Source organism: Bolinopsis microptera, chromosome 3 (assembly GCF_026151205.1).
Source record: "Bolinopsis microptera isolate Bmic1 chromosome 3, MBARI_Bmic_1.0, whole genome shotgun sequence".
Taxonomy (NCBI): domain Eukaryota; kingdom Metazoa; phylum Ctenophora; class Tentaculata; order Lobata; family Bolinopsidae; genus Bolinopsis; species Bolinopsis microptera.
In genome coordinates, this window is record NC_087074.1 from 16723596 (window position 1) to 16748343 (window position 24748).

Here is a 24748-nt window from a genome sequence, read left to right on the forward strand (position 1 = left end):
TTCTATACTAACGATTTTATTATAGGTTTAAAAGTGTCACTTATAGGAAAAGTTATCGATCCTAATTTCCAACATGCCTGGAAAAATATTATCATCAATCAGCTTTTACACCCAAATATACCAACTGTGTGTATAGAAAACTGTCTCACATTAAAGAATACTGGTTTTACCTTTAACCTACTTCGCCATTATAAGCTTTGGAAGTCTATTTCTTCACAGTCAAGTAAGAGTACAGTCAACCACTGTGTGTGGGGAAGCGACGTAATAACGGACATTGGCTCCAAGCTCTGGAACGCTATTCTTATTGATAGAAATATCATCTATCTTTCTGATTTCGTTTCAGAGGAAGGTAACCTCTTAAGTTTCCAGCAATTTCTGAGAAAGTGGGGCCAAACAAGTAGTATAATCTCTTCGACTCAATATGCGAGTATAAAATTGGGAATACGTCGATTTAATAATACCGATACGTTTACAAGTAACATTACATTTATCGATACCCAACTTTCACTTCGCTTTTGGAGAGGTAGGAATACCCCCAACTCTAGATACTCCTCTCACTATCAAAGGTAGAAACATTAGAGATACCATGTCTAAGCGTTTAGATCCCAGCACCCTTCCTCCAATGAGGAACTGGAGTGCTAACCTCTCCTTAACGGATATTGATTGGATTAGTATTTTTACGGATATTTTTACTTCTTTCTCAAATAACTTCAAACTTATTCAGTACCAATATAAGCTCCTTCACCGGATTAGTACTTGTCGGTACATGAGATATAAAATGAAGATTGAAAAAGATAGTCCAAATTGCTCGTTATGTAATCACAACCTCGAAACTATCTCTCACATATTTATTGACTGTCCAGCCACAAGCTCTTTCCTACAGGGAGTAAATCTGTTTATTAGATCGAATATTGACGCAAATTATGACGACCCATATCGTCACTATTTGATTTGCTTAAATCACAGAGATAAAAGTGTTAACTTCATAAATTCGGTTTGCTGTTGGTTTATTGGAAGGAGTTTCCAGAACAAGGAACCCCTAATCTGGGAGCGATATCTTAAACATCTTTAGCTTTACTTATTAGGTGAAAAACCGGATATTATACGGTGCCTTAAAGACGTTATACCTTGATGACCATTTTATACCCAAAGTTCTGGTTCCACTATACACTCTTGTTTATTTATTTTCTCGAAAATTCAGCCGTGCCTTACCTTTACCCTTTATTTCACAAGTTGTAGCTAGTGGAGTTATCTCCACTACTAGTATTGATATAGAGTCACATTTAAAACCAGTAGTATCTCTCCTTTTTCTCTCCATCTTATGTGCAATTTATTACTCTATATCCACTGACTTTATTCGACGTATTATCTAAAAGAATAAAAAAAATTGTGTGCGTGTGTTTTTATATTTATTTTGCTACGGCGCATGTGAAACCCCGGAGAAGCTGAAATGACACTCTCTGAACCCTTGGTGCCGCTCAGATTTTGCCTCTTGGCTGGTAAGCCGAGTCATGATCGATTAACTCAGCTTCTTCGGTACAACACAGACCGGAGGGTACTATTAGCCGCTTTGCCGGTGGTATCCTCCTGGTGTCCTGGGGTTTGGCAGGTTCCTCATTAAAAAAATAAAATTAAAAAAAAAAAAAAAAAAAAAAAAAAAAAAAAAAAAAAAAAAAGGTTTCCACAAAGCTAGAAATCACTGATGCTTGTTTAAGCATGGACTATTTCATGCACGAAAACCCATTTAATGAAAATGATATGTGATATTAGACACTGATCATGTACACATATTTTAACATTTTTACTGCTTAATGACTGCTATTCTTACTTACTGTAGAAAAATGGATTAAAAAATCATTTGCTGAAATTAAAAAAAAGTCAAAAATTGAAAAAAATTCGGATTTTTGATGGTTTTGAATGCCTTCGAGCGTTCATATTAATGTCCGTTTACAATTATGTCCGTTCATGTAATGTCCGTCCAAATAAGGTCCGATAAGGTATATGTTGCTCAGGCAATTAATAGGGGTGGTTGGCATGTTGCATAATAAGCAGTTACATCACTGCTTATAATGTGATAACTTTGAGTTGTGAAAATAGTTTTATCCAACGAGTTTGACGAGTTGGATAAAACGAGTTACATACTGAGGTTTGACCGAGGTGTGTAACTCATGTTATCATATTATAAGCAGTGATGTAAATGCATTCTCTGATGATCTACGAAATGATGCTAGCGAATGTAGCATTTACATCGGAAATTAACGGCCGATAATATTACTACATATAACATTCTGTAACACTCATATAAACACTGTTATTCATATTGAGCTTCGACCATGTTGCTCGAGCAATTATATGTTGCTCAGGCAATTAATAGGGGTGGTTGGCATGTTGCATAATCACTTTTTGCCAACTTTCTACCCCCCCCCCCCCCCCCCTTCCGTCATTAGTTTAACTCATAACTATTATATTGAGATTACACCTTTTTTTCTTCAGAAATGTCGGAACAAAAACCTAAAAAGTTGCGCAAGGATAATCATAAAATAGAGATGATAGAGATCGAACAACCTGCTGCTAGCTCATCATCTTGTGCATGTAAATTGGAGGATGGCTGCACTGAATTTAGTAATGAGCCCTTCAAGACTGAACCTACTACAAATGAAGATATGAAGGAAATGAAGGAAGTGGGTAATATGAATTCCTGTAAGTTAGTCATAAAAACTGAACCTGTAGACTGTAAACAATTTCAATGTGATCTTTTTCAAGAGTCAGTCGATCAACCCAACTTATCTCTTTCTAATGAACAATCTGTCCCTGATCCTCTGAAGACCAACCCTCATAGCAATGTGGTTATCTCTCATTCTATTGGAAATACTAATCTTTCTGGGTCTGGCCTCAACTTAAAGAAGCATATGTCGACTCACACTGGAGAGAAATCTGACACTGGCAGTTTGTGTGACTATAGGGCTAGCCAATCAAGCCAATTAAAGAAATATAATTTGACTCATACTGGACAGAAACCTTATCCCTGCAGTTTGTGTGACTATAGAGCCAACAAATCAGGTGTTTTGAAGAAACATATGTTGACTCATACTGGAGAAAAACCTTATAAATGTGATATTTGTAGCTACTCTGCAAGACAAAATGCTCATCTCACTGCTCACAAACGAACTCACACTAGAGAGAAACCTTATCCCTGCAGTTTGTGTGACTACAGGGCTAAGGCATCGGTTGTTTTAAAGAGACATATGTTTACTCACACTGGAGAGAATACTCACAAGTGTGATATTTGTAACTACTCGGCTGGAAGTAAAAGTTCTCTGAAGAGTCACAAACGAATTCACCCTGGTGAGAAACCTTACCCATGTAATTTGTGTGACTATAGAGCTAGCCAATCAAGCAATTTGAAAAAACATATGTTTACTCATACTGGAGAAAAACCTTATAAATGTGATATTTGTAGCTACTCTGCAAGACAAAATGCTCATCTCACTGCTCACAAACGAACTCACACTAGAGAGAAACCTTATCCTTGCAGTTTGTGTTACTACAGGGCTAACACATCAGTTGTTTTAAAGAGACATATGTTTACTCACACTGGAGAGAATACTCACAAGTGTGATATTTGTAACTACTCGGCTGGAAGTAAAAGTTCTCTGAAGAGTCACAAACGAACTCACCCTGGTGAGAAACCTTACCCATGTAATTTGTGTGACTATAGAGCTAGCCAATCAAGCAATTTGAAAAAACATATGTTTACTCATACTGGAGAAAAACCTTATAAATGTGATATTTGTAGCTACTCTGCAAGACAAAATGCTCATCTCACTGCTCACAAACGAACTCACACTAGAGAGAAACCTTATCCCTGCAGTTTGTGTTACTGCAGGGCTAACACATCATTTGTTTTAAAGAGACGTATGTTTGCTCATACTGGAGAGAAACCAAAATGTGATATTTGAAGCTACTCATCTGCACGAAGTGACACTCTTACTTTGGTAATCGTACTGTAGTGCGACACGTACTCTAGTGCGATTACTACTGGATAAGAAGCGCGACGACAAGACCTACTGACGATGCACTAATAAGACCTGCTCCGGACGCCTAAGTCTCGCGAACGACACTGCTGTGACCAGTACGAAGACCCATTCCCACGGCTGGAGAATTCCCCTTGCATTCGGCTTACTCCCCGGAAAGACACAGGCTCATTATGAAGCCCTCTGGGATGAGCTCCTTGCATTTGAAGTCGACCCTCAATCTATCATGAGTGACTACGAGAGAGCCCTGATCAACGCTGTGGAGACAACCTGGCCCACTACGTGGGCCAGGTTATATTCAATGATTTTGAATTGAATATTGTGATTGTAATTCTTTGATTTTATATTTAACCCCATTATAGTCTATGTTATAAGTCTGAGTGGAGTTGGGTTAGAAACATATAAGAGATACGATGATTTAACTTGTAGAAGCTTTCAATAAACATGTGTTAATCGTCGTCAGCTGAATGTGATGGGGTGGACAATGCTTATATGTGATTGAGTGGTGTCAGGGATGGAGGGTGGGGGAGGTGTGGGTGGGAAAGTGAAAATTACAGTACAATGTCAGTAAAAATTTAGTCTTCTGTTGAGGTTGAGAAGGAAATGCCAGATGGTCTGGACTTTAAGGATTTGGCAATTTTAGGAAGAATGGCAATTTTAGGAAGAATGGGGTCCCAGTTATAAGCGCCATGAGTTGGCACAGAATTTTTTGTCTCTGATTTTGATAAATTTGGTACCAAAAGTTGCCTCTAAGTGTGAATAATGCAAATTCACCGTGTAGCAAAATAACGTCGAGCTATATGTGGGCCTACTGTGCATAACAAGAATGTACAAAGGACGAAAAATGGGTAATTTATTGCTTAAAATGCCTATAACTCCTAAAATATTGAATATTTTGAAATAATTATTACAGTATCGTAATGAGCTTAGTCAGACGCAACTTTTGGTACTAAAATTATAATATTTGAAGCATTAAAATTTCACACAAGGGGGGACCCTTGTGTTCACTGTTCAGATTGAAAAATTTTGAAAATAATTTTCCTTTAAATCTTAAAATATTAGTACTAAAAGTTTTGTCTCGATGAGCTGATTACGATGCCATAATAATTATGTGATAATAACTGAAAATGTGAAAGTTATAGGCCAAAAACTAAAAATTTGCGCGAAAAAAGCACGCGCGGCGAACAAGCGCTGTGTAGCATTTTTAGCAAAAATTGCTACACGGTGGATTTATTTTATTCACATTTTTAGACAAATTTTGGTACCAAATTTATCAAAATCGGAGAAAAAAAGTTCTGTGCTCGCGCTTGGCGCTTATTACACTGACTATTACTCATACACGACTACACTCTTGTCACTTAAAAACATTGTATTGCAATGTCATATAAAGTTTTAAATACATCAATGTGACATGACAAAGTTTTAATACTTGTGACAAAGTTTTAATACTTTCAACACTACTATATAACAAATAATTTGAGATCATGAATACGATGTAGTTACAATTACATTGAAACGTCGAGTAATCTCCTTTCCCTAATAAGAGCATTTTTACTTGTCGCAACAACCGGGATAAAGATGATTTTACACAGAATACAATGTGACAACATATATAATTACACTAGGTAGTGCGCCATTGACAGTGAGCCGCGCGTGCCGACTGTAGGATGGTTTTTTAGCGCTAATTTCGGCCAGCACAATTTTCTTCAAACAAATAGATATTAAGTATCTTTCCCGACCTCCGATTGCAACAAAAATTGGTAAGCTTACTCATAGATTTACAAGGAAAGTGTCCGAAAAGTTTAAAGCATATCCGACCATCAGACATTATGTTACAGCTAAAAGCAGCGTATTTTGCCCCATTTTGATCACTTCATCAACTCCGATATCCACCAAATTTTTCGGACAGTTGTGAAAGCCCTATTGGAAGCTGAAAATTGGCGACGACCTTCGAAGGTCGTCGCCAATTTTCAGAATGATCTCATTCAAGGAACTGAAGATATATCCAAATAATACGACAAAAATCAACGAATTTGGTCAAATTTGGTCAAATTACGCGACTTTTACAGCTAATTTTGCTCCAAAAGCCGCGCACCATCAAATATGGCACCTAGGCGAAACTCACTGATCTTTCCAAAAAGGTATGACAAATTTGGTATTGTGAAAATTCTCACAGTCTCTAGAAAACGATGGTACAAAAATTTTTAAAATCCGAGCAAGTTTATTTTGATGGTGCACCCCCTAATTACACCTCATTGCTGTGTGTACATACGATACCCTGCATAATAAAATATTAATGCACATCTGACAACCTGCGCGCATGCAACAAACAATTTAACGGGTAAAATATTAGTTTCAAAATACCGCGCCGTCGACGAGTCCAACTCGGCATGCGCCCTGGTACATGGTAGGTTATAATCCTACAACAGAAAATAGTATGCAATAGAAAAATTGTTTAACATGACAACAAGTTGTATCACGTTGCGACCCCCACGGTCGTTTCACTATATCGTCCTGACGATTTTATCGTCCTGACGATACAGGGGGAGCCGCGCACTTCGTGTGTCGTGCGCGGCGGGTCATACAACGTATGACGTATGACAAACAACAAGCAAATAATAAAACATAAAATGTAAAATACAATTGAATAGACTGGCAGACTGTATCCGTGTCGTCAGGAGGTTCCAGTGAGACTCAGCTATCAGCTCACTCCCTTCTCAACTTCATGGCCAAGCATCTGCTGAGTCAATACGTCCTTTGTCCAACCAGGGGTAACAATGTTCTAGACTTGTTCATCACGAATAACAGCAGACTTGTTACTAATGTTCAGGCACAAGCTACCTCACTGTCTGACCATCATCTGGTGGATGTTATGCTCGCTACCAATCCGCTATCCCGAAAGGAGGCTACCATCCCTAAGTTTGACGAAAGTAGCTTCAGGTCTCTTGACTTTTTTAAGGCGGATTTTGATGCTCTAAAGGAGGAGTTACAGGAAGTTAACTGGTCTCAGCTTCGTGACTCATGCTCCTTTGAGGAGTTTCCTGCTCTTTTTACGGAGACCCTGTTCCAGATTTGCTGTTCGTGTGTTCCTCAGAAATCGGTGCCCTCTGGACGTCCTAAGCACAGCAACGCGTTGAGACGGAAATGCAACCGGCAAAAAGCACGACTCCAAGCATTAATTGACAAGAATGCTTCAGAAGACCAGATCAAGGCAGTCAGGAATAAAGTTGCACTCTTACAGTACGACATCATGACTGCACATACCAAGAAACTGGATGAGAAGGAGAACAGAGCCATCGAGAAGATTAAAAGTAATCCGAAGTTCTTCTATAGTTATGCCCGATCCCTCTCAACTATCAAATCCAGTATTAACATGCTATTTGATGCAAACCAGGAGATCACTACTGACACAAAGCAGATGGCGGACTTACTTCAGGAGCAGTTCAGCTCCGTGTTCAGTGATCCAAGCTCTCCTGATATCAAGGACCCAGATTTCCCGTTACCTATGATCGAACATCCGCAAACTCTTGAAGATTTTTGCATCATGGATGACGATATCATATCTGCAATTGGGAATATTCCTCCTAACTCTGCTAGCGGACCTGATGGAATACCTGCTATCCTCTTAAAGAGCTGTGCAAAAGAGATGTGCGAGCCGATACGGCTCATCTGGAGCGAATCCTTTGAGCGTGGTGAAGTACCTAAGTTCTACAAAGATACCTACATCACTCCTCTATACAAAAAGGGTGATCGGGCGAGAGCTGTCAACTACCGGCCGGTGGCGCTCACATCTCACGTTATAAAAGTGTACGAACGCATACTGCGTGGCAAGATGGTTAGCTTCATAGAGAAGAACGGATTACTCTGTGATAATCAACATGGCTTTCGATCTGGGCGGAGCTGTCTCACCCAACTGCTCAGTCACGTTGATGACATTGTTCAAGGATTGGTGAAAAACGCTGATACTGATGCCATATACCTTGACTTTGCGAAAGCATTTGATAAAGTGGATCACCGACTGCTTATTAAGAAACTTAGAAGAATGGGAATTCACGAAAAGGTGGTGTCGTGGATTGAATCCTTCTTAAGTGACCGCACACAGTGTGTTGTGTTGGACGGGATGTCATCACTTGCTGCAGCAATCATAAGCGGAGTGCCACAGGGTACAGTTTTGGGCCCGCTGCTTTTCATTTTGTTCATTAATGACATGAAGCTGTGCATCACAGGATGTGTCATTAGATTCTTTGCTGACGATACACGGATTTTGAGGCACATCTATACACTTGAAGATGCAAGTATACTGCAAAATGATCTCAACTCTGTCATTGACTGGGCAAGATGCAATAACATGTCATTGCATGAGGATAAATTTGAGATACTCGTGCACAAACACTGTCCCCGAAACAGCTTGCAAGACCTCCCGTTTGCCATCCTGACGCAAACTTATCAAGTTTCGCATGGTAACATAATGTACCCTACGGATGCAGTCAAAGACCTGGGGGTTTTGATCTCGGCGGACTTGTCTTGGAGCTCACATGTTACTATGATAGCAGATCGTGCCCGTAAAGTTGCCTCTTGGGTTCTGAGCGCTTTTAGATCGAGAAACAAGATCACTATGCTGACCCTCTACAAGTCATTAGTCAGAAGCCATCTCGAGTACTGTTGTCCCCTCTGGAATTCAACTAAGCAAGCTGATATCGCTGAGCTAGAGGGAGTACAACGTACATTTACGTCCAAAATACATGGTGTGCAACATCTGAACTATTGGCAGAGACTGAAGGCCTTAAAATTGATGTCACTTCAACGGAGGAGAGAACGTTACACTATCATTCATATGTGGAAGATCCTACACAAGAAGTGTCCTAATGATGTCAACGTTCAGTTTACAGATACACTCCGTTATGGCCAGAAAGCAGTAGTCCCTAGCTTGTCAACGTCCAGTAGCCTAAGGAATCAATCGATCTTTGACAGCTCATTTGTAGTGATGGGGCCTCGATTGTGGAACATCATTCCCGCAAACCTGCACCTTATCGAGGACCCCCTACGTTTCAAGTCATTGTTGACGGAGTTTGTTACATCTATTCCGGACGAACCTCCTGTTACTGGATATTGTTGCCAGAACGGGAATTCGTTATTGAACTGGAGCGCAGAAAAGACAGCAACTTCGCTGCACGGGTGGTCAGCCGTTCTGATGACCCGATAGAGGATCTATGAAGCAACCCCAAGTAACCCAAGTAAGTAATGACTTCGCCGCTTCAACGCGCCGCGCAAACTATTGTTTTTACTGTTTACTTCGCATCGAAGACAATATTATTGCTTTGTTAATTAATTGCAGAGCAACGATCTGAAAGCAAAAAGAGTTGACATCGTGATCGTCAATCAAAAATTTAAAACCATTAAAATTTAAAATTGCTGCAATTGCTTTACAGGATTAATTTATTAAAATATTTTAAGTTTTACAGTTTATCTTGCTAAAACTATAAAATTTTGTGCGCACCCTCAAGTAAACAGTAAAATAAGCTGCACTGTACTGCAATTCTTATTAAATCTTTTAACATTTAATTGAAGGGTTAATTAATTATAATGATGTCACTCATTTGCAGCTCGTGGCAAGGACCAATGTTACCTGTGGACCTCAGGCTACCATGTTCATTATCATATATTGCATATAGAAATTTGGCGGAATGACAGGCTGAGCGCGGCCCAGTAAGGACCAATGTTACCTGGGGACCTCTTGTAGGTTTACAACTTACCAGTGACCAGGATGCGCGCCGAGTTGGACTTGACCATTGTTAATGATTTGGCCCGGCGCGCGCTACTTCGTAGCTCATGCCGTCGGGCCATTTCGAGAAGAAAGCGGCGCGCGCTACTTCGAAGAAATTTAGATGAGTAACATCCGTCAAAGTTGGACTCGTCGACGGTCCAATATATGGAACAGATATTTTACGAGTATCACCCGTTAAGGGACCTCAGGCTATCGTGTTCATAAACATAATAGAGATTAGGCGGAATGACAGGCTGAGCGCGGCCCAGAAAGGACCAATGGTGCAACGTGCATTTTGCATATCTTGATGATTTCAATATATCATTATTTTACACATATGCATATTTTTGAAAATCAAATTCGAATCAAATATTTACAATTTTCTACCCAAAATTGCATTGAAATAAACCCCAGAAACATATTGTTTCCTCATTTAACGTAAGAAACGAATACATAATAAAAACTCACCAAATACACTTGATTGACGGTGTCAACCCTTCCAGATCAAAGCAAGAATGCTAGTTTGCGCAGCGCGTCGAAGCGGCGAAGTCTTCCAACAAATACACATTTCATAATATCATCACCAATTAAATCCCGACAGTCACAATTAATATTAAACGATGATTAGATCACAGATCCTGGCATGAAATTATATTGTACATAAGTACATTTTTTCCTTAGTACAATAGTATATTGTAATGTGATTGCATTTATAAACGATTTAATTGATTGTATTTAAATGTCTGGTCATGTTCTCAATTGTTAACAAAACAAATTTTAGGAAAAAAATTAAAATTTTGGTATTTATTAATAACAATCAAAACATATCATATCATAAAAATAAAGCCGCGGGTTGGTTGACTGCCTCAGTAACAAGTAAGGTAAATAATTAAAGCTTGAAGGTGCCCTGTGCATTTACAGAACCTTATGCGGCGATCACATGATCACGAGGACCTGTGAGCACCAAATTTAATTTAAAGTTTCTAGAAATCACACATCACTACGAGTTACATCACTATGCACTACGAGTTACTCATGCTTTTGAATTAAAGGAGTGCGGATTGTTAGATATTTCATTCATTCATACTTAGTCGGTTTAAAGCTGTATATTTAGAAGTCACTATTGTTTAAACTATGAAAGCATAACGTAGATAATGGACAATATACCGACGACAATACCAAGGACCTGAGTGCTGCATTGACTTTTCCGGATCCTTTCGCCCATTAAGCTGGTAGAGCACAGAGTTTCCGCCTTTAGAGCAGAAGATCCAGGGCTTGAATCCCAGTGTCATCTAGTGTATATAATAAGGGGATAGCTAAGGATCATAGCTAATTTACACTTAACTGTCATGTTTTCGACTTGATCACCGAATGATCGGAAAACTGTGATTGAGGGTTAAATGAAGAGGCCCTGGCAGTGGCGTAACGTTGCCTGTTGGCGCCCCCCTGCCCCAAAGGCGCCCCCCTGTTGGCGCCCCCTCCCCTTTTGGTGCCCCTCCCTAAAATTGAACAAATTAGGTGATTTTAGAGGATACGCCGGTAAAATCTCTAAAAAAGTGTGTATCTAGAGCAAAACGCGCAGTTTTGCTAGTACTTTAGTTAAGTTTTCGAAATTGTCCCACATTCAAACGACGATTTGGCGCCCCCCTAAGACGGCGCCCCCCTGCACAGCGGGGTCAGCAGGGCCCTTCGTTACGCCACTGGGCCCTGGCAAAGGATCAAGAATCTTGCTAAGGGTTTCCCTTCAGTAAATCTACATTAAAGTGTACACACTGTACAGTAAAAACTAAACAAAGTACTACTACTACTACTACTAGTCACAATAAGTAGCAGGAACGTATACAGACAAACATAATATGACAGTGACGGTATATTTTCTAAAATTGTTTACAATTTAAGCCTTTGAGCTTCCTGAATGCGCTGCTCAGTTATGCTATTGCATTGGAGCTTTTAACCTTGATAATCTCAGTCCCCACCTCATCCTAATGTGATCAGATTAATTTATTAAAATATTTGTTCTACTAGTTAACTGAGTAACATGTTCAAACCAACATAGGTATTGATGGCAAAAGGATCTGTGGTCAATATTCTTGAGATATCACCAGAAGACAAGTTATTCTTTACTGGACCCTTCACAGAAATATCTAAAACCCACATCACCTTAAAGAATGCCACTTTTAAAAGCATCATTTTCAAGGTACACTTATACTTTTTTGACGTGGATTGGCATTAGCTAATGCAGTTGAGCCCTAGCCCTAGTAAAGTGAGGGTTCATTGTTATCTCAGTGGGCACCAACTTAGAAATTGTGATGCCATGCCAGACATTACGCTGTAAATAATCAGTTTTTAAGGATCTATTAATGTAAATTTAACTGTAACTTTTACTGATTAATCACAAATTTCCTAAAGATCAAAACTACGGAACCAAAGAAATACTGTGTAAGACCAAACCAAGGAATAATAGGTCCTCAAGACTCAGCCACTGCTACTGTTATACTCCAACCTTTAGATGAGGAACTTCTATCTAGTTCTCAAGGACAACACAAGTTCCAGATTCTTCATACTCTGAAAGATGATGGCGATTCATTGAAATCAATAGAGGAGTTGTGGATATCAGCAAACCATGCTCTGGTGTTTCATCATAAGTTGAGGTGTTACTTTGAGACTGAAATTGAGACACAGCACCGTATGAAAGATAAGGACTTACAATTTAATGTAAGCAATCTTAAGGATGCATCAAACTTGGTAAGTGGTTATCATTGTAATAACTGGGTTACACCTCTTAAACTAATTGATAAGATCAAGACTTTTAAACTTGTGTTAACTGACTTTTCCAATTAAAAATTGGCTTCAGTAAAGCATGTTGAATATTGATGGTATCTTCAGTTTGAAGAATGCATGAAATCTCTCTCATTGGATGTTATTATACTTTTCCAAACAATTCGTTTGTTTCAGATAACTGAGCTAAGAAGTAAAGTTGATGAACTGAAGAGACAGAATACAAAGCTAAATATCAGTGTAAGTTTGTTACCTAAATCAGTCTATGATAGAGATCATCTTTTCTTAGATAAGATTAAACAAACATTTTGATAGTTATTAAATAAGGTTTTAAGGTTCCCAATTAGCATCTCAGATTTTGAACTTAATCCTGGTCTTGGTTTGATTTACATTTGTGTTAACTTTATATAAACATATTTCAGCTGAGTGAGACACAAAAGAGACTTGATATTGCGTTGAAACCCTCCCAGTTTCCTGATCTTCTGATCTACATTGTGGTGGCTATTCTTGGCTGGCTCTTTGCCAAGTTTATTATATAATACCCATGTAGGATATATATTCCTAATCAGTTGACATAATATTTGACTATAGTACTTGCTTGACCTTCTCTATTTTTTCGGCACGAAGTACAATTTATCACTGACCTGTCTATTATAGTAATTCATATTATGTTATAGCTTAAAGCAATTACCTTATAATTATGCTTTGATTTGATTTAATTTTGATATCAAGTCTAAGATGCGATTGAAGTATGACTGAACTTAAACGATTTGAGTTTTATATTATTCATGTTATTATATTGTACTTGTCAGGATTATGCACAAATTTTTATAATCAGATTCAGAATATTTGTTCTAACTGTTTTAATAGTAGAAAACATTTTATAATTGTTCAAGTGTCGAATTTAAATTACTTTGGTCTTTGATATTAACCATAAATAATACAATGTTTGTGACACAATAATATTATTATCTGTAAATATTACATTAATTAATTGATGAGCTAATTCCTGACAACTTAATTTGGAACTTAAAATGTATTATTTTGTATTCTATTCATTTGCCAATTTTTATCACTTACTGTATTATATTATACATTTATCACATGCCTTCTCATGCGATATCAAAACTTTCGCCCACGAGGCTTGCCGAGTTAGCGAAAGTTTCGATATTTCCCGAGGCTTGCCGAGGGTTATATCGACATTTTCAATCACGAGGCTTGCCGAGTTTTGAAAATGTTGATATCGCATGAGAAGGCATGTGATTAATGTTTTATCACACTTTCTTTGGAGCCAAATTTGGCCGGGAAAGCAGAATTTGATCAAACGTTAGTTATAAATCTCACCAAAGCAAAACTAGACATGTCGAACTTATTTATGTTTATAATGTCCAAGCTATATATAGCTCTCGATAAGTTAGTATTTCAGATATTAAAGTTACAATACGTGAAATTAGAATCTCGCGTTTCACATTTATGACACAGTGAATGCTGTGTGCCGCGCTGAATTTGCTTTGTACTGCTACCTAGTGCATGCAATATTAATGTGTTTTCCGCCTATGGGTCTTGTACTTATGAGTCTAGAATATTCCGCCGCGAGCGCGTTTGATACATAATTACATCCTGCAAATCAATTGATGTGAGGTGATTCTAATACTTTATTTCTATTAGATATTTTTAGAGTCATTAAAACTGTAGATGCAGTATAATGTATAGAACATCCGTTTAAGTGTTGATTATACATCACAGTCCTTATCGTATAATCTGTATCTGCGATAAGGTGAAAGAATTTCCTGGTTGTTAAATTTGAATAGAGCTGTGGCACCATGATTGTCTATTTATCAGTCCACATTATACACTGCACACCCTAATTTACACCAACAATATTATCGTCCGTCTTGATTCTTGATTGTCTGTTATTTCAGAATGATTTAATCAATGCAACTTGTAATCGTTGACTTAGAATTTTATCAAGTATTCTGCTTAGTTCTTAGTCAGTATACATCTTTACTTGCCATTATTTGCCATTATTTGGAGCCAAATTTGGCCTGGAAAGCAGAATTTGATCAAACATTAGTTACAAATCTCACCAAAGCAAAACTAGACATGTCGAACTTATTTATGTTTATAATGTCCAAGCTATATATAGCTCTCGATAAGTTAGTATTTCAGATATTAAAGATACAATACGTGAAATTAGAATCTCGCATTTCACATTTATGACACAGTGAATGCTGTGTGCCGCGCTGAATTTGCTTTGTACTGATACCTAGTGCATGCAATATTAATGTGTTTTCCGCCTATGGGTCTTGTACTTATGAGTCTAGAATATTCCGCCGCGAGCGCGTTTGATACGTAATTACATCCTGCAAATCAATTGATGTGAGGTGATTCTAATACTTTATTTCTATTAGATATTTTTAGAGTCATTAAAACTGTAGATGCAGTATAATGTATAGAACATCCGTTTAAGTGTTGATTATACATCACAGTTCTTATCGTATAATCTGTATCTACGATGAGGTGAAAGAATTTCCTAGTTCTTGAATTTGAATAGAGCTGTGGGTTCATAATTACTTAATTAGTGTCTATTTATCAGTCCACATTATACACTACTCTCCCTAATTTACATCAACAATATTATCGTCCGTCTTGATTCTTGATTGTCTGTTATTTCAGAATGATTTAATCAATGCAACTTGTAATCGTTGACTTAGAATTTTATCAAGTATTCTGCTTAGTTCTTAGTCAGTATTCATCTTTACTTGCCAATATTTGCCATTATCTGCTTCGAGCTAAAAATTATCTGAACTGGAAATTATCAGAACATTTGTAATATTCAAATGTATCTCTTCAACATTTTAGAACGCAGTACTCCACCAGCCTATAACCACCCTGGTCATGGCCAGGTAGTTCACCCGTACTGTTACCAATATTGAATTGGTCTAATGAATGGCAGCACATTAATCATCGGACCTGTTTGCCCCAGTGCCCAGACTAATTTATAACCAGATTAGCTGATTAAGTTACGTCATTCGTCCCTTGATATATTTATATAAATAATATATTTTATAGGATGTTTTTATTGCACTTATTTGCACTAACTAAAATTCAGTTAAAACTAGTCCTGGGATAGAATTTCCGCTCTTTATTGTACAGAATCTACATACAGAATCTCTTTATCAGTCTGTTTATAGATCAGCCACGCAAGCTAATCTAGGCGAAACCGGTTTGGAAAAGCCAAGTATAATTTCTGCACAATTTCTATATGGAATATGGCTCACAGAAGGGATCAGATGGGGTTAAAAGTGAGGTCTGAGATGGCTGAAATGTGGCTAAATTAATATGCGAATGATCCCATATCGTAATATATCACAATTTATTACGTTATGATTTGCTGACCAGCCCTTTATCAATTCTTGACAATAATTTTCTTTCAAATATAACTACTTGACACCAAGATTCTTGTTTTGTGTGTTTTCTTCGTTCGAATTAATCAAACATCGTTTAGTGTTTACTATTTTTTGTGAGGGCGACTGTAGTTTGTTCTGACATTTCCTTTTTAATTTCAAGTAAGTGATTAGGGAAATTAATTAGCCTGATTGATTGTATCGCTGACAAGTACCAAAACTTTGTGCAACTTTCAAGTCTGCTCGTAAACTTTGATCTCGTTTTCACTTTTCAGTAATCTTAAGTCACTTAAAGCTCGTACAAGCCAGGGAGTTTTTACTTTGTTTCATCATTCGAAGCTTAATTAGGCTTTGAAATATGAAGTGCAGTAAAAAAGCAACAGCTTGAAAAAATTTTACAACAAACATTTTTATTTTGCTTAACAGATCTCAAACGCAAGGAAATATTTTTAAAATCATCCATAAATATACATTTTTCCTAATTGTGAAAAGTTCATCTGATCATTGCATTTACGGTCATAGACTACTTCAGGTTGTTGATTTAAATCTTTATTTAAATCAGTACCTCACAGTAGTAGAACAGTTGTTGATAGTGGGCTCCTTGTTCCTATGGGAATATCGGGCTCTCTCTGAGCAACTGATTGATATTTCATGCCCCCGGGTGAGAGCCAGTGCTCCCCATCGGGGCATGCAATATCAATTCTGCTTTCCTGCCAAATTTGGCTCGAAAGTGTGATAATATATAATATAATCATATTGTAATATTGTGATTGCCTTTAATGACCATTTTGAAAATTTATGTTTATCATTGCAACGATAATTCATTGTATAAATTAAAGTTTATTAAAGTCTAGTACATTGCAAAACCTTCACCGAGTCACAGGATTTTTGCTATCAACTGCTATTCACAAATTAACTATTCCTTAAGTTCCTTAAGTAACTTTCACTTTATCAAATCAATGTTTTCGAATGCACAATCATTGCATTGAACAAACACAAACACAAACACACACACACCCACACTGAAGAGATACCTTGTTGAAACTACCAAAAAAAAACAGTTGCTGTTCTCGTTAAATCACTATTGTCATAAAAAGTTTGGACATTGGACAAACAATTAGGAATAAGTGACTAAACAGCTTGTAATTATATATCCAGTACAACATGTGTACCCTTTTATTGGCAGTGATGTTCCAACTTTTCATACCTACCTTCCACCTGCCTTAGCCCAAATTAAATCGTATGTTATCTCATACTCTACTAAAATTTAAACTGGTGTCAATGTCGACCTTGTGGACAGATGGTTTTAAAATAATCCATATAAACAAAATTATTATGTTAATTTACAGCTGCTCTAGCCTCTATGCAGTCGATCAAACGTTCGAATATATATCCAGTTTCATGTGTACAATGTATCAGCTATCAAACTTCCACTTGTAATGACTCCGATTATATCAGGGGGTAAGACTACTAACTTGACTTTGAGCTTCTTTCCCGAATAGAGTAATCTACTGGTGAATACGGAATAAAGCTACTGAAACGACACATGCTGTCCTCTTTGAGTCTCTGATCTTATGTTTTACTCATGTTCCAAGTTCGTAGTAGGAATGTAAGGTGTGTCTTTACTAACATTAGCTGAGATTCCTTCTATCGCTCCGAGTATCACAGGATTTCAGTTCTGTTCTTGCTACATGTAATACAGTTCTTCAATTCTTGCACTTTTAGAATAATTTCAAATTTCATTAGAAATCAGGTTTGAATAGTCTTGTTTTAAGAGTGTTGATTGGGTTAATTGTGAGATTTCACCTCTTGGTTAAATGAATTTCTATTGGTGAATTGGAATGTTTTTTCTTTTCACTTACATTATTTGGTTGTACTGGGTAGCGCAGTGAATTGGTCTTTAAGATCAGATATAACAATTGCTTTATACAATTTGTATTGTATCCAGATTGTATGTCTAAATCTATCATTTCTTGAATAAACGAATAGTGTTAAATAATCTTATTTATTCACCATTGCAATTAACAAGTATAGTAGAAACAGTTAGTTATTGAATTTACGTTATCACAAAATTAAGTTGCTGACATTGTTGGTTTACAGTTCATCTTCATCAAAACCCCTGTCCAGTGAACCTGGCTGAACTTCCGTGCTATATCTGGAATATCCGGTATTCGTATAGCTACAGATGCAGATAACCGTCCTAACAGCTCTAAAAACATTAATCCCTGAACAGAGTACGTTTGCCATAAATCCGAGCTGAAGTAACAAACAGACAACTTTGGCAACAGCCATTGGAGAGTCACTGAGCACCATTACATCTCCTACAGTAGTGATTGTAAACACCTGATTATACATCACGGATTTGAAACTGAGAGCTCGGTGCTTCAGATAGAGATATATACCAGGAATAGAAAGCAGTGCAGATAGAGGTAATAATGAGACAACAAGTTTCAAACCATGTCCTGTTAAAGTAAACTTGGTCCACAAATCTGAGTTCTGAAAGAACAAGTTCAAAAACCTCTCCATAATCTCCTGCATGAGAATAACAAAACACGCCAGAAAACATAGCAGAAGCAGGACCCCAACTATGAAGTACATAACCACAAATAATCTCCCTGTCATACTGTTTGGCAGAGAGCCAGGAGCCCTTACCGTACTGATGAATAATGCTGCTCCCTGGGCTGATCTCCAGAATGAGGGCTCGGTTTGGGGGTTTCTGAGAGGACACCTGGTTTTGTAGCTGGGTAACATGGTATGCAAGTTGTAACGGGATATTACACTGCTGGTGATGTTAGTGGTGATTGGTAGAGTGGGATTGTGGTTCTGAAGGGTCTGGAGGCAGAGTGCTCCGAAGAGTAGGAAGAACGTTACTGCTACCAATAAACCTAATGATTGAAGTATTTCGCATTGAATCTTGGACTCATAGTTAGTGGTGTATAGTGTGGTACATCTGAAAAAAAGCGATTTTACAGTTGCCGCTTTTTCCATTGATTTTGGGTGCTTTATTCTTGAAGAACTAGCTTCTTTAGTGAGAAACGGGTTTTGTCGGGTTTGTTGGTGGTTGTAGAATTTCGCTAGCCGTTTTACTCTGATTTTCTGTGCCCGTTTGCCCCACTTTCTCTCCTCCCGCTGAGCTTGGTGTTGCTTGACTTGTTCTGGGTGATTATTCAAGAAGGGGGATAGGGAGTCTGTATCACTTGCAATACTCATCTGCATCCTGGTATCTATTCTTCTGGATGGGTGCTTAGCAGTTTTCCTCTGATAAGGAGATAATGAAACGGTTTCACTTTCAAAACGTTCAGTATTATATGATATCGGTGGCATTTTCGTTTGTTTCGACATAACTGGTAGAGCGTCAATTTGAGCTAACAAAAAATAAACAAGGACGCAAGAAAAGATCTTTACACAATCTGGTTGATTAATGATTAATTGTTAAGTGGATCGAGTTGATTGATGATTCATTACCTCAATTGTACATGAAGTGTAAGCTTATCAGGACAATGGTCCTAATGTGTTTTTTGGATGTACTTTTACACCTTGCAATAAATGAACAGTTAATTAGATTTAACATATGGGTGGTTGTAACTTACCCTCGCCTGTAAACGGAGTTCCTATCATATTCCTTTCTTTTTGTTCAGTACTTTAATCGATCTGGTTCCTAATGAAGTTAAAAATCTTAAAATCCATTGAAAGTCTATTGAAAGTGACCTTGCAAATGTAACGTCACGTTCGCGTTGTTTGAGTAGGATATTATTATCTTCAGATAAAATTATGTTCTGCATAAAACGTTGGTGTCTAACGTCATGTTTCGTCCGTTTCAGAATGTTATCTTTACGCGTGCGTATTGTTAGCATGTGACAATATCCTATATCAGTTATTTGGAGGTATTGTTTGAAGCATTTTGACTTTTGTATACTTGCTCCATATAGCATTAGCACGAGGAATTTGTATAGATTAAAATGGATTTTGGTGAATGACACATACCGTTATCATTTCTAGTTTGTTGTGAAAGTAGCTGTTTCCGTCCCTATCTTGGAGTTGGGGGTTTTGGCACATCAATTGCAGCTCACTTCCTCACGATCATAAACGGTGAAAACTCACGAGACAATCCGTCATCAGCATTACTATCTCACTCATCCTCAGACCTCAGCATTCTCACATGACGAAAACACAGTAAATACCACCTCTTACCATACTCCCACTCTAATAACATATTCCCAGGAGTCATGTCAAGGCATCGCGCCCGAACCCCCGACTTCACAATCCAAAACGACCTCCAAAATGAGCTGGAAGACCAGCCCCTGATTCCAGGTGGTCAGATCCAGCCCCCACGTGACCATTACAACCTGTCCTACCTTGCAATGGTGGTGTTCGGACTAGCAGCTCTGCTCCCCTGGAACATGTTCATCACAGCTACCAGCTACTTTGACAAGAAGTTCGAGAAGGGGTCCCCTTTCGTCCACAAACAGTTCGAGAACTTCATCACAATCTTCTCGCAGATAACAAACGTAGCGTTTCTCTTTATCAACGTGTCCCTCCAGAACAGGTTCTCTGCCTTTGTCAGGATCATGGGTTCTCTGCTTGTCATGTGCCTTATGTTCGTCATGACAACCATTATGGTTAAAATAGACACCCACACCTGGGCGGATGGGTTTTTTGGTCTGACGCTGGTTACTGTCGTGTTGTTCAACGCTTGTGCTGGAGTTTTTCAGGGTGGTATCTTTGGATTGGCAGCTTCGTTCACTCCCAGACACATACAGGTGGGTCTTTTGTATTCCTGTTGTTAAAGTTTGATACTTCAATAATTACAAAACTCCTGTTACCCTGACAACCAAACCATTTTAAATAGTAATAAAGTCTAAAGATATAATACTTCTTTAAACTGTTGTTAGTGTCCGTGTGTCGACTATGGAGTGTGACTGAATTCTGTTTCCAGGGTTTCATGACTGGCCAGGGCGTAGGTGGAATATTTGCTAGTGTAGCCAGTATCATATCTCTTGCAGTTACTAATGGTAAGCATGTTACTAATGGTTACTAATGGTAAGAATAGAGCTCAAATACAACTCTATTATGCAATGTGCAATGTGCACGTGTCTACTTTGTTGAAGATAAATCATTAGTTTCTTGTTAAATCGGTGATTTATTCGTTTATTCGTCAGTTTTTCAAGTTTGATGACAAATGTATTTATAAAAACATAAGTGCACACACACTACAATACTAACATAACCATTCTTACAGGCGAAGATCCTATTCAGAGCGGCTTTTACTACTTTCTAGCCGCTTCACTGGTGATAATTGTAGCACTGGTCATGTATCCCATCTTCCTTAACCTACCTATCTCTAAATTCTATCTTGATAGAGTTACGGACGAGGTAAACGTTTTAGAAGTTTTAAGTTTATTTGATTATTAAATTTATCACGAGCTAACGGTAGTTATTCAGATTCACGTGGCAATATTAATTTTACGAACGATTATTTTGTTCAAACCATCCTCGGTTATAAAGTAATAACATGTAATCTCGACTGGTTGGTCGTTGGTAAATGGACAATCGTTGACAGCTTACGTTAAATTATAATTGAGTGTGCAGCTTACACATTGCCAGCCTAAATAATGACTATGAATTGAACCGGAAAGAGACCATCCTACGACAAAATATTAAAATTTCAACTACAATTTTAAAACTACCATTGGAGGAAATATTTTAATCCCTATTATATGATAATTGTTTGGTAGACAATTCGAGTATGTTTATATCTTTTTATTGATTATGAAATCTGGTCTGCACCCCTTAACATACTATTGTAAAATAGTATCTGAAACCCCATTATTTACAGTTGTCGCGGTCATTCAAAGCACCTACCGTCTCCTCATGGACCATCATTAAGAAGATAAAATGGATGCTGTTCAGCGTGTGGGCCACATTCTGTGTCACTCTCACAGTATTCCCCGCTGTGATAGCCTCCATTAAGAGCGTATCAGCTGACAGCCCCCTGACAACCACCTACTTCACCCCAGTCACCTGCTTCCTTCTCTTCAACTTTGGGGACTTTGTGGGCCGGACTGTGGCCGGGTCCGTTCAGGTGCTGACCAGGAAGTGGCTGGTTATACTGACTATCACCAGGGTTATATTTATCCCCATGTTTGCCATGTGTAATTATCACCCTGACGAGAGAACTACAGCGGTGTGGTTTAACAATGATGCGTTCCCTATAGCGTTCATGACAGTGTTTTCCTTTTCTAACGGTTATTTAGCGTCCCTGGCCATGATGTACGGTCCTTCACAGGTCCCTTCGGATCAACAGACTACCGCAGGGGCTTTCATGGCCTTTGGGTTAGGGCTTGGCCTTATGAGTGGGGCTTTCATGTCCTTTGCTCTTAACGCCGTATTGTGAGACGTTTGGGACTAGGATATTTTGATGGCTTAAATTGAATTCGTACCAATTGCTGGAATTTATAATTGACATTAAGTGAGGTATTGAGAAGAACTGACGTGCTCAGTAAACATTATCAAACCATCAGTTATTTGTTATAATTATGTTCCGTATAAATGAATGTTATAACGCTGTTGTTTTGTTTAAATGTGAGATTCCCTAATTTTCTCAGCTCGTATTGTTTTTCTTATCAAGAAGAAAATGATGATAATTATGAATAAAGAAATTTTAATTAACTGCTGCATATATTGTGATTTTGGTGTTAATGTTAAGCCCCTGTGGAATGTGGATGTTGTTTAGGACCAGATATTGCTATGATTTTACGAGAATGCCGTTAAATTACAGGTGTTCTCGCGGAAGCAGGTTGTAGCTCTGTCTGTCTCCCGTCTCCTCTTTATACCCCTCTATACCATGTGCCACTACGACCCCTCCCTCCGACACCTCAAACCTCCCATCCTCTTCTCCTCAGACATTTACCCCATCCTATTCACGACCTTCTTCTCCTTCTCTAACGGCTACCTTTCCTCCCTGGCCATGATGTACAGTCCTGGTTTAGTGAATAGTCCTGTGGAGCAGCTGGAAGTTGGGGCCTGGCAGAGCTTTATTAGCTCGGTGGGGTGCTTGTGCGGCTCCCTTGCTGCTGTAGCTGTCACGTGACGTGGTGTGATGACGTCACGTGATATGGTGACGTCACGTGATATGGAATTATTATGTGACGTTGCGTGACATCGTTATGTGATGATAGTTGAATGTTGTTAATTTTATTAAAGATGTTGCATGTTAAACTGGAAAACGCTTCTTAGTTTAATCGGCAAGTATGTGAATCTTGGCAGCCAGTGTAGATTGCTCCACATTTCAGCGCTTTTACGTTTTATTTTTGGAGTTGTTAATGTTCATGATTAGGTGCGGAACACTGTTAAGTATTCGTTGAACACTATTCAAGCTAATACAAGTACAATTATACTATTATACAAATATGGGACATATTTATGCTAAATTTAATAGCTAGCGTTAGTCTGATATTTCCTTGTTATTGGTGTTTATCTGTATTATCTCCGTAATTTAGCTTATGACAAGAGATATTGATATAGAAATTACAATAAATTTTTTGAAGGAAAGATTAGACTTGGGCGTTGTTTTTAACTATCCCTTGTTTAGAACTTTGATTTAATAATGGTGTTTATACTCTACTCTAGTCATATTTTATCGGTTTTTGTTTCATGATTTGTGGGTTATTGTTTTGTAGAGGTATGTTTTGTTATGATTCGGTTCGGTTAAATATTAGACATCATTTGAAATAGTTGTTTAGTATTGTGATTGTGGGAGGGGGGGGGGGGGGCAGTAGTACTATTAGTAAAATGTATTTATCTTGTTTTTCTCTAAATAAGAGCTAATTGAACTTTGTTTTAGATCATTCTTTCAGTGTTATTGATATATAGACCGTCACTCCCCCATTCTTGGAAGGAATAATCCAACACAAATAAATAAGTTGTTTTTTACGTGAACTGCTATCACATGTAAATCTAGATTAAATGCAGTTAATAATTAATATTATGGAAGAATAAAGATTAATCAACGCCTTTTTGATATTTCACGATATCTGTCGTGGTCCCATATAAATTGATTTATTTATTGTATTTCACAGTTAATTTTAACATCAGGCAGTTGTTTTCTATCAATAAAAAGATTTTTTTCAAATGTTTATTACTGATTTGCCACTGCTCATATAATCACCGGTTGATTTGAATTGCAAAGAACTTAATATTAAATTGAATTTCATTTGTAATAAAAGTGTGTTTAATGGAGTTTATTACTGGTACTCTGGTAGAAAGGTGGCGCATATCCTTTCTTGACACGTGAGAGTGATTCGCGAATTTAGTTAGTTGTAGCCCGGAGCTAATTGGATAATCAATGTTACGTCATCACGTGTCATGAGAGATATGCTTCGCCTCCCAACTATTCGTCAACTGCCGCACATGATAGATAAACTATGATAAATTTATGTACATTGTACAATGTGCTGTTCTAATTTCAAATGTTCTGCAAATAGGTATGTGTTTATTTGCTTCTACTCTAGTGCTTCGCTTGACTGTTCACAGTGGACATTAATTCCACTTTAACAATAACATTGCAAGAGAAGTAAAGTCACACTCAAAGCCTCTTGAAACATGAAAAAAACGTATCAACAAAACTGTCTATCAAAAGGAGATTACATTAAAATGGTACTCTCTTTTACATCACTAACGGGTGATGAATAAAAAATGGGACTACATGTTTTTTAGCCCTCAGATTCCACCTGAACAAAATTTTGATATTTTACCACAACCACCAG

The 24748-nt window shown here is 37.8% G+C and overlaps 4 protein-coding genes across 7 annotated transcripts in view; all 4 read left to right on the plus strand.

Moving 5' to 3' along the window:
• The window catches only part of LOC134812705 (POU domain, class 2, transcription factor 2-like), a 1142226-nt gene that overhangs the window by 496812 nt on the left and 620666 nt on the right, over nt 1-24748 (plus strand). The gene's annotated exons all lie outside the window — the stretch shown is intronic.
• Nucleotides 1-24748, plus strand: part of LOC134812712 (DDB1- and CUL4-associated factor 11-like) — a 49269-nt gene that overhangs the window by 17146 nt on the left and 7375 nt on the right. The window contains exons 2-5 of one of the 3 annotated variants that reach the window (XM_063820244.1): nt 11855-11995; nt 12208-12543; nt 12754-12816; nt 12999-13650. The exons of 1 other annotated variant lie outside the window; for it this stretch is intronic. In XM_063820244.1, coding sequence (XP_063676314.1) covers nt 11861-11995; nt 12208-12543; nt 12754-12816; nt 12999-13115 — 651 coding nt within the window. In that variant the 5' untranslated portion in view covers nt 11855-11860 and the 3' untranslated portion in view covers nt 13116-13650. Of the gene's footprint in view, nt 1-11854; nt 11996-12207; nt 12544-12753; nt 12817-12998; nt 13651-24748 lie in introns of those variants that run through there. One more of the 3 variants, XM_063820245.1, reaches the window with a different exon arrangement.
• Nucleotides 5491-24748, plus strand: part of LOC134812718 (uncharacterized) — a 114234-nt gene continuing 94976 nt past the window's right edge. For both annotated transcript variants that reach the window (XM_063820252.1, XM_063820251.1), the window contains exon 1: nt 5491-5513. The gene's annotated coding sequence lies outside the window, so the exon portion shown is untranslated. The remainder of the gene's footprint in view (nt 5514-24748) is intronic.
• On the plus strand, nt 20209-24036 carry LOC134812991 (equilibrative nucleoside transporter 3-like). The gene is made up of 4 exons (XM_063820638.1): nt 20209-20743; nt 20920-20995; nt 21223-21356; nt 21820-24036. Exons 1-4 carry the CDS (start codon nt 20210-20212, stop codon nt 22375-22377), a joined length of 1302 nt encoding a protein of 433 aa, XP_063676708.1. The 5' UTR covers nt 20209; the 3' UTR covers nt 22378-24036.

Coding starts and splice junctions, on each gene's coding strand:
- LOC134812991 (XM_063820638.1), top strand. CDS start 20,210: ATGTCAAGGCATCGCGCCCGAACCCCCGACTTCACAATCCAAAACGAC. Junction 20,744..20,919: donor TCACTCCCAGACACATACAG/GTGGGTCTTTTG, acceptor TTCTGTTTCCAG/GGTTTCATGACTGGCCAGGG. Junction 20,996..21,222: donor ATCTCTTGCAGTTACTAATG/GTAAGCATGTTA, acceptor CCATTCTTACAG/GCGAAGATCCTATTCAGAGC.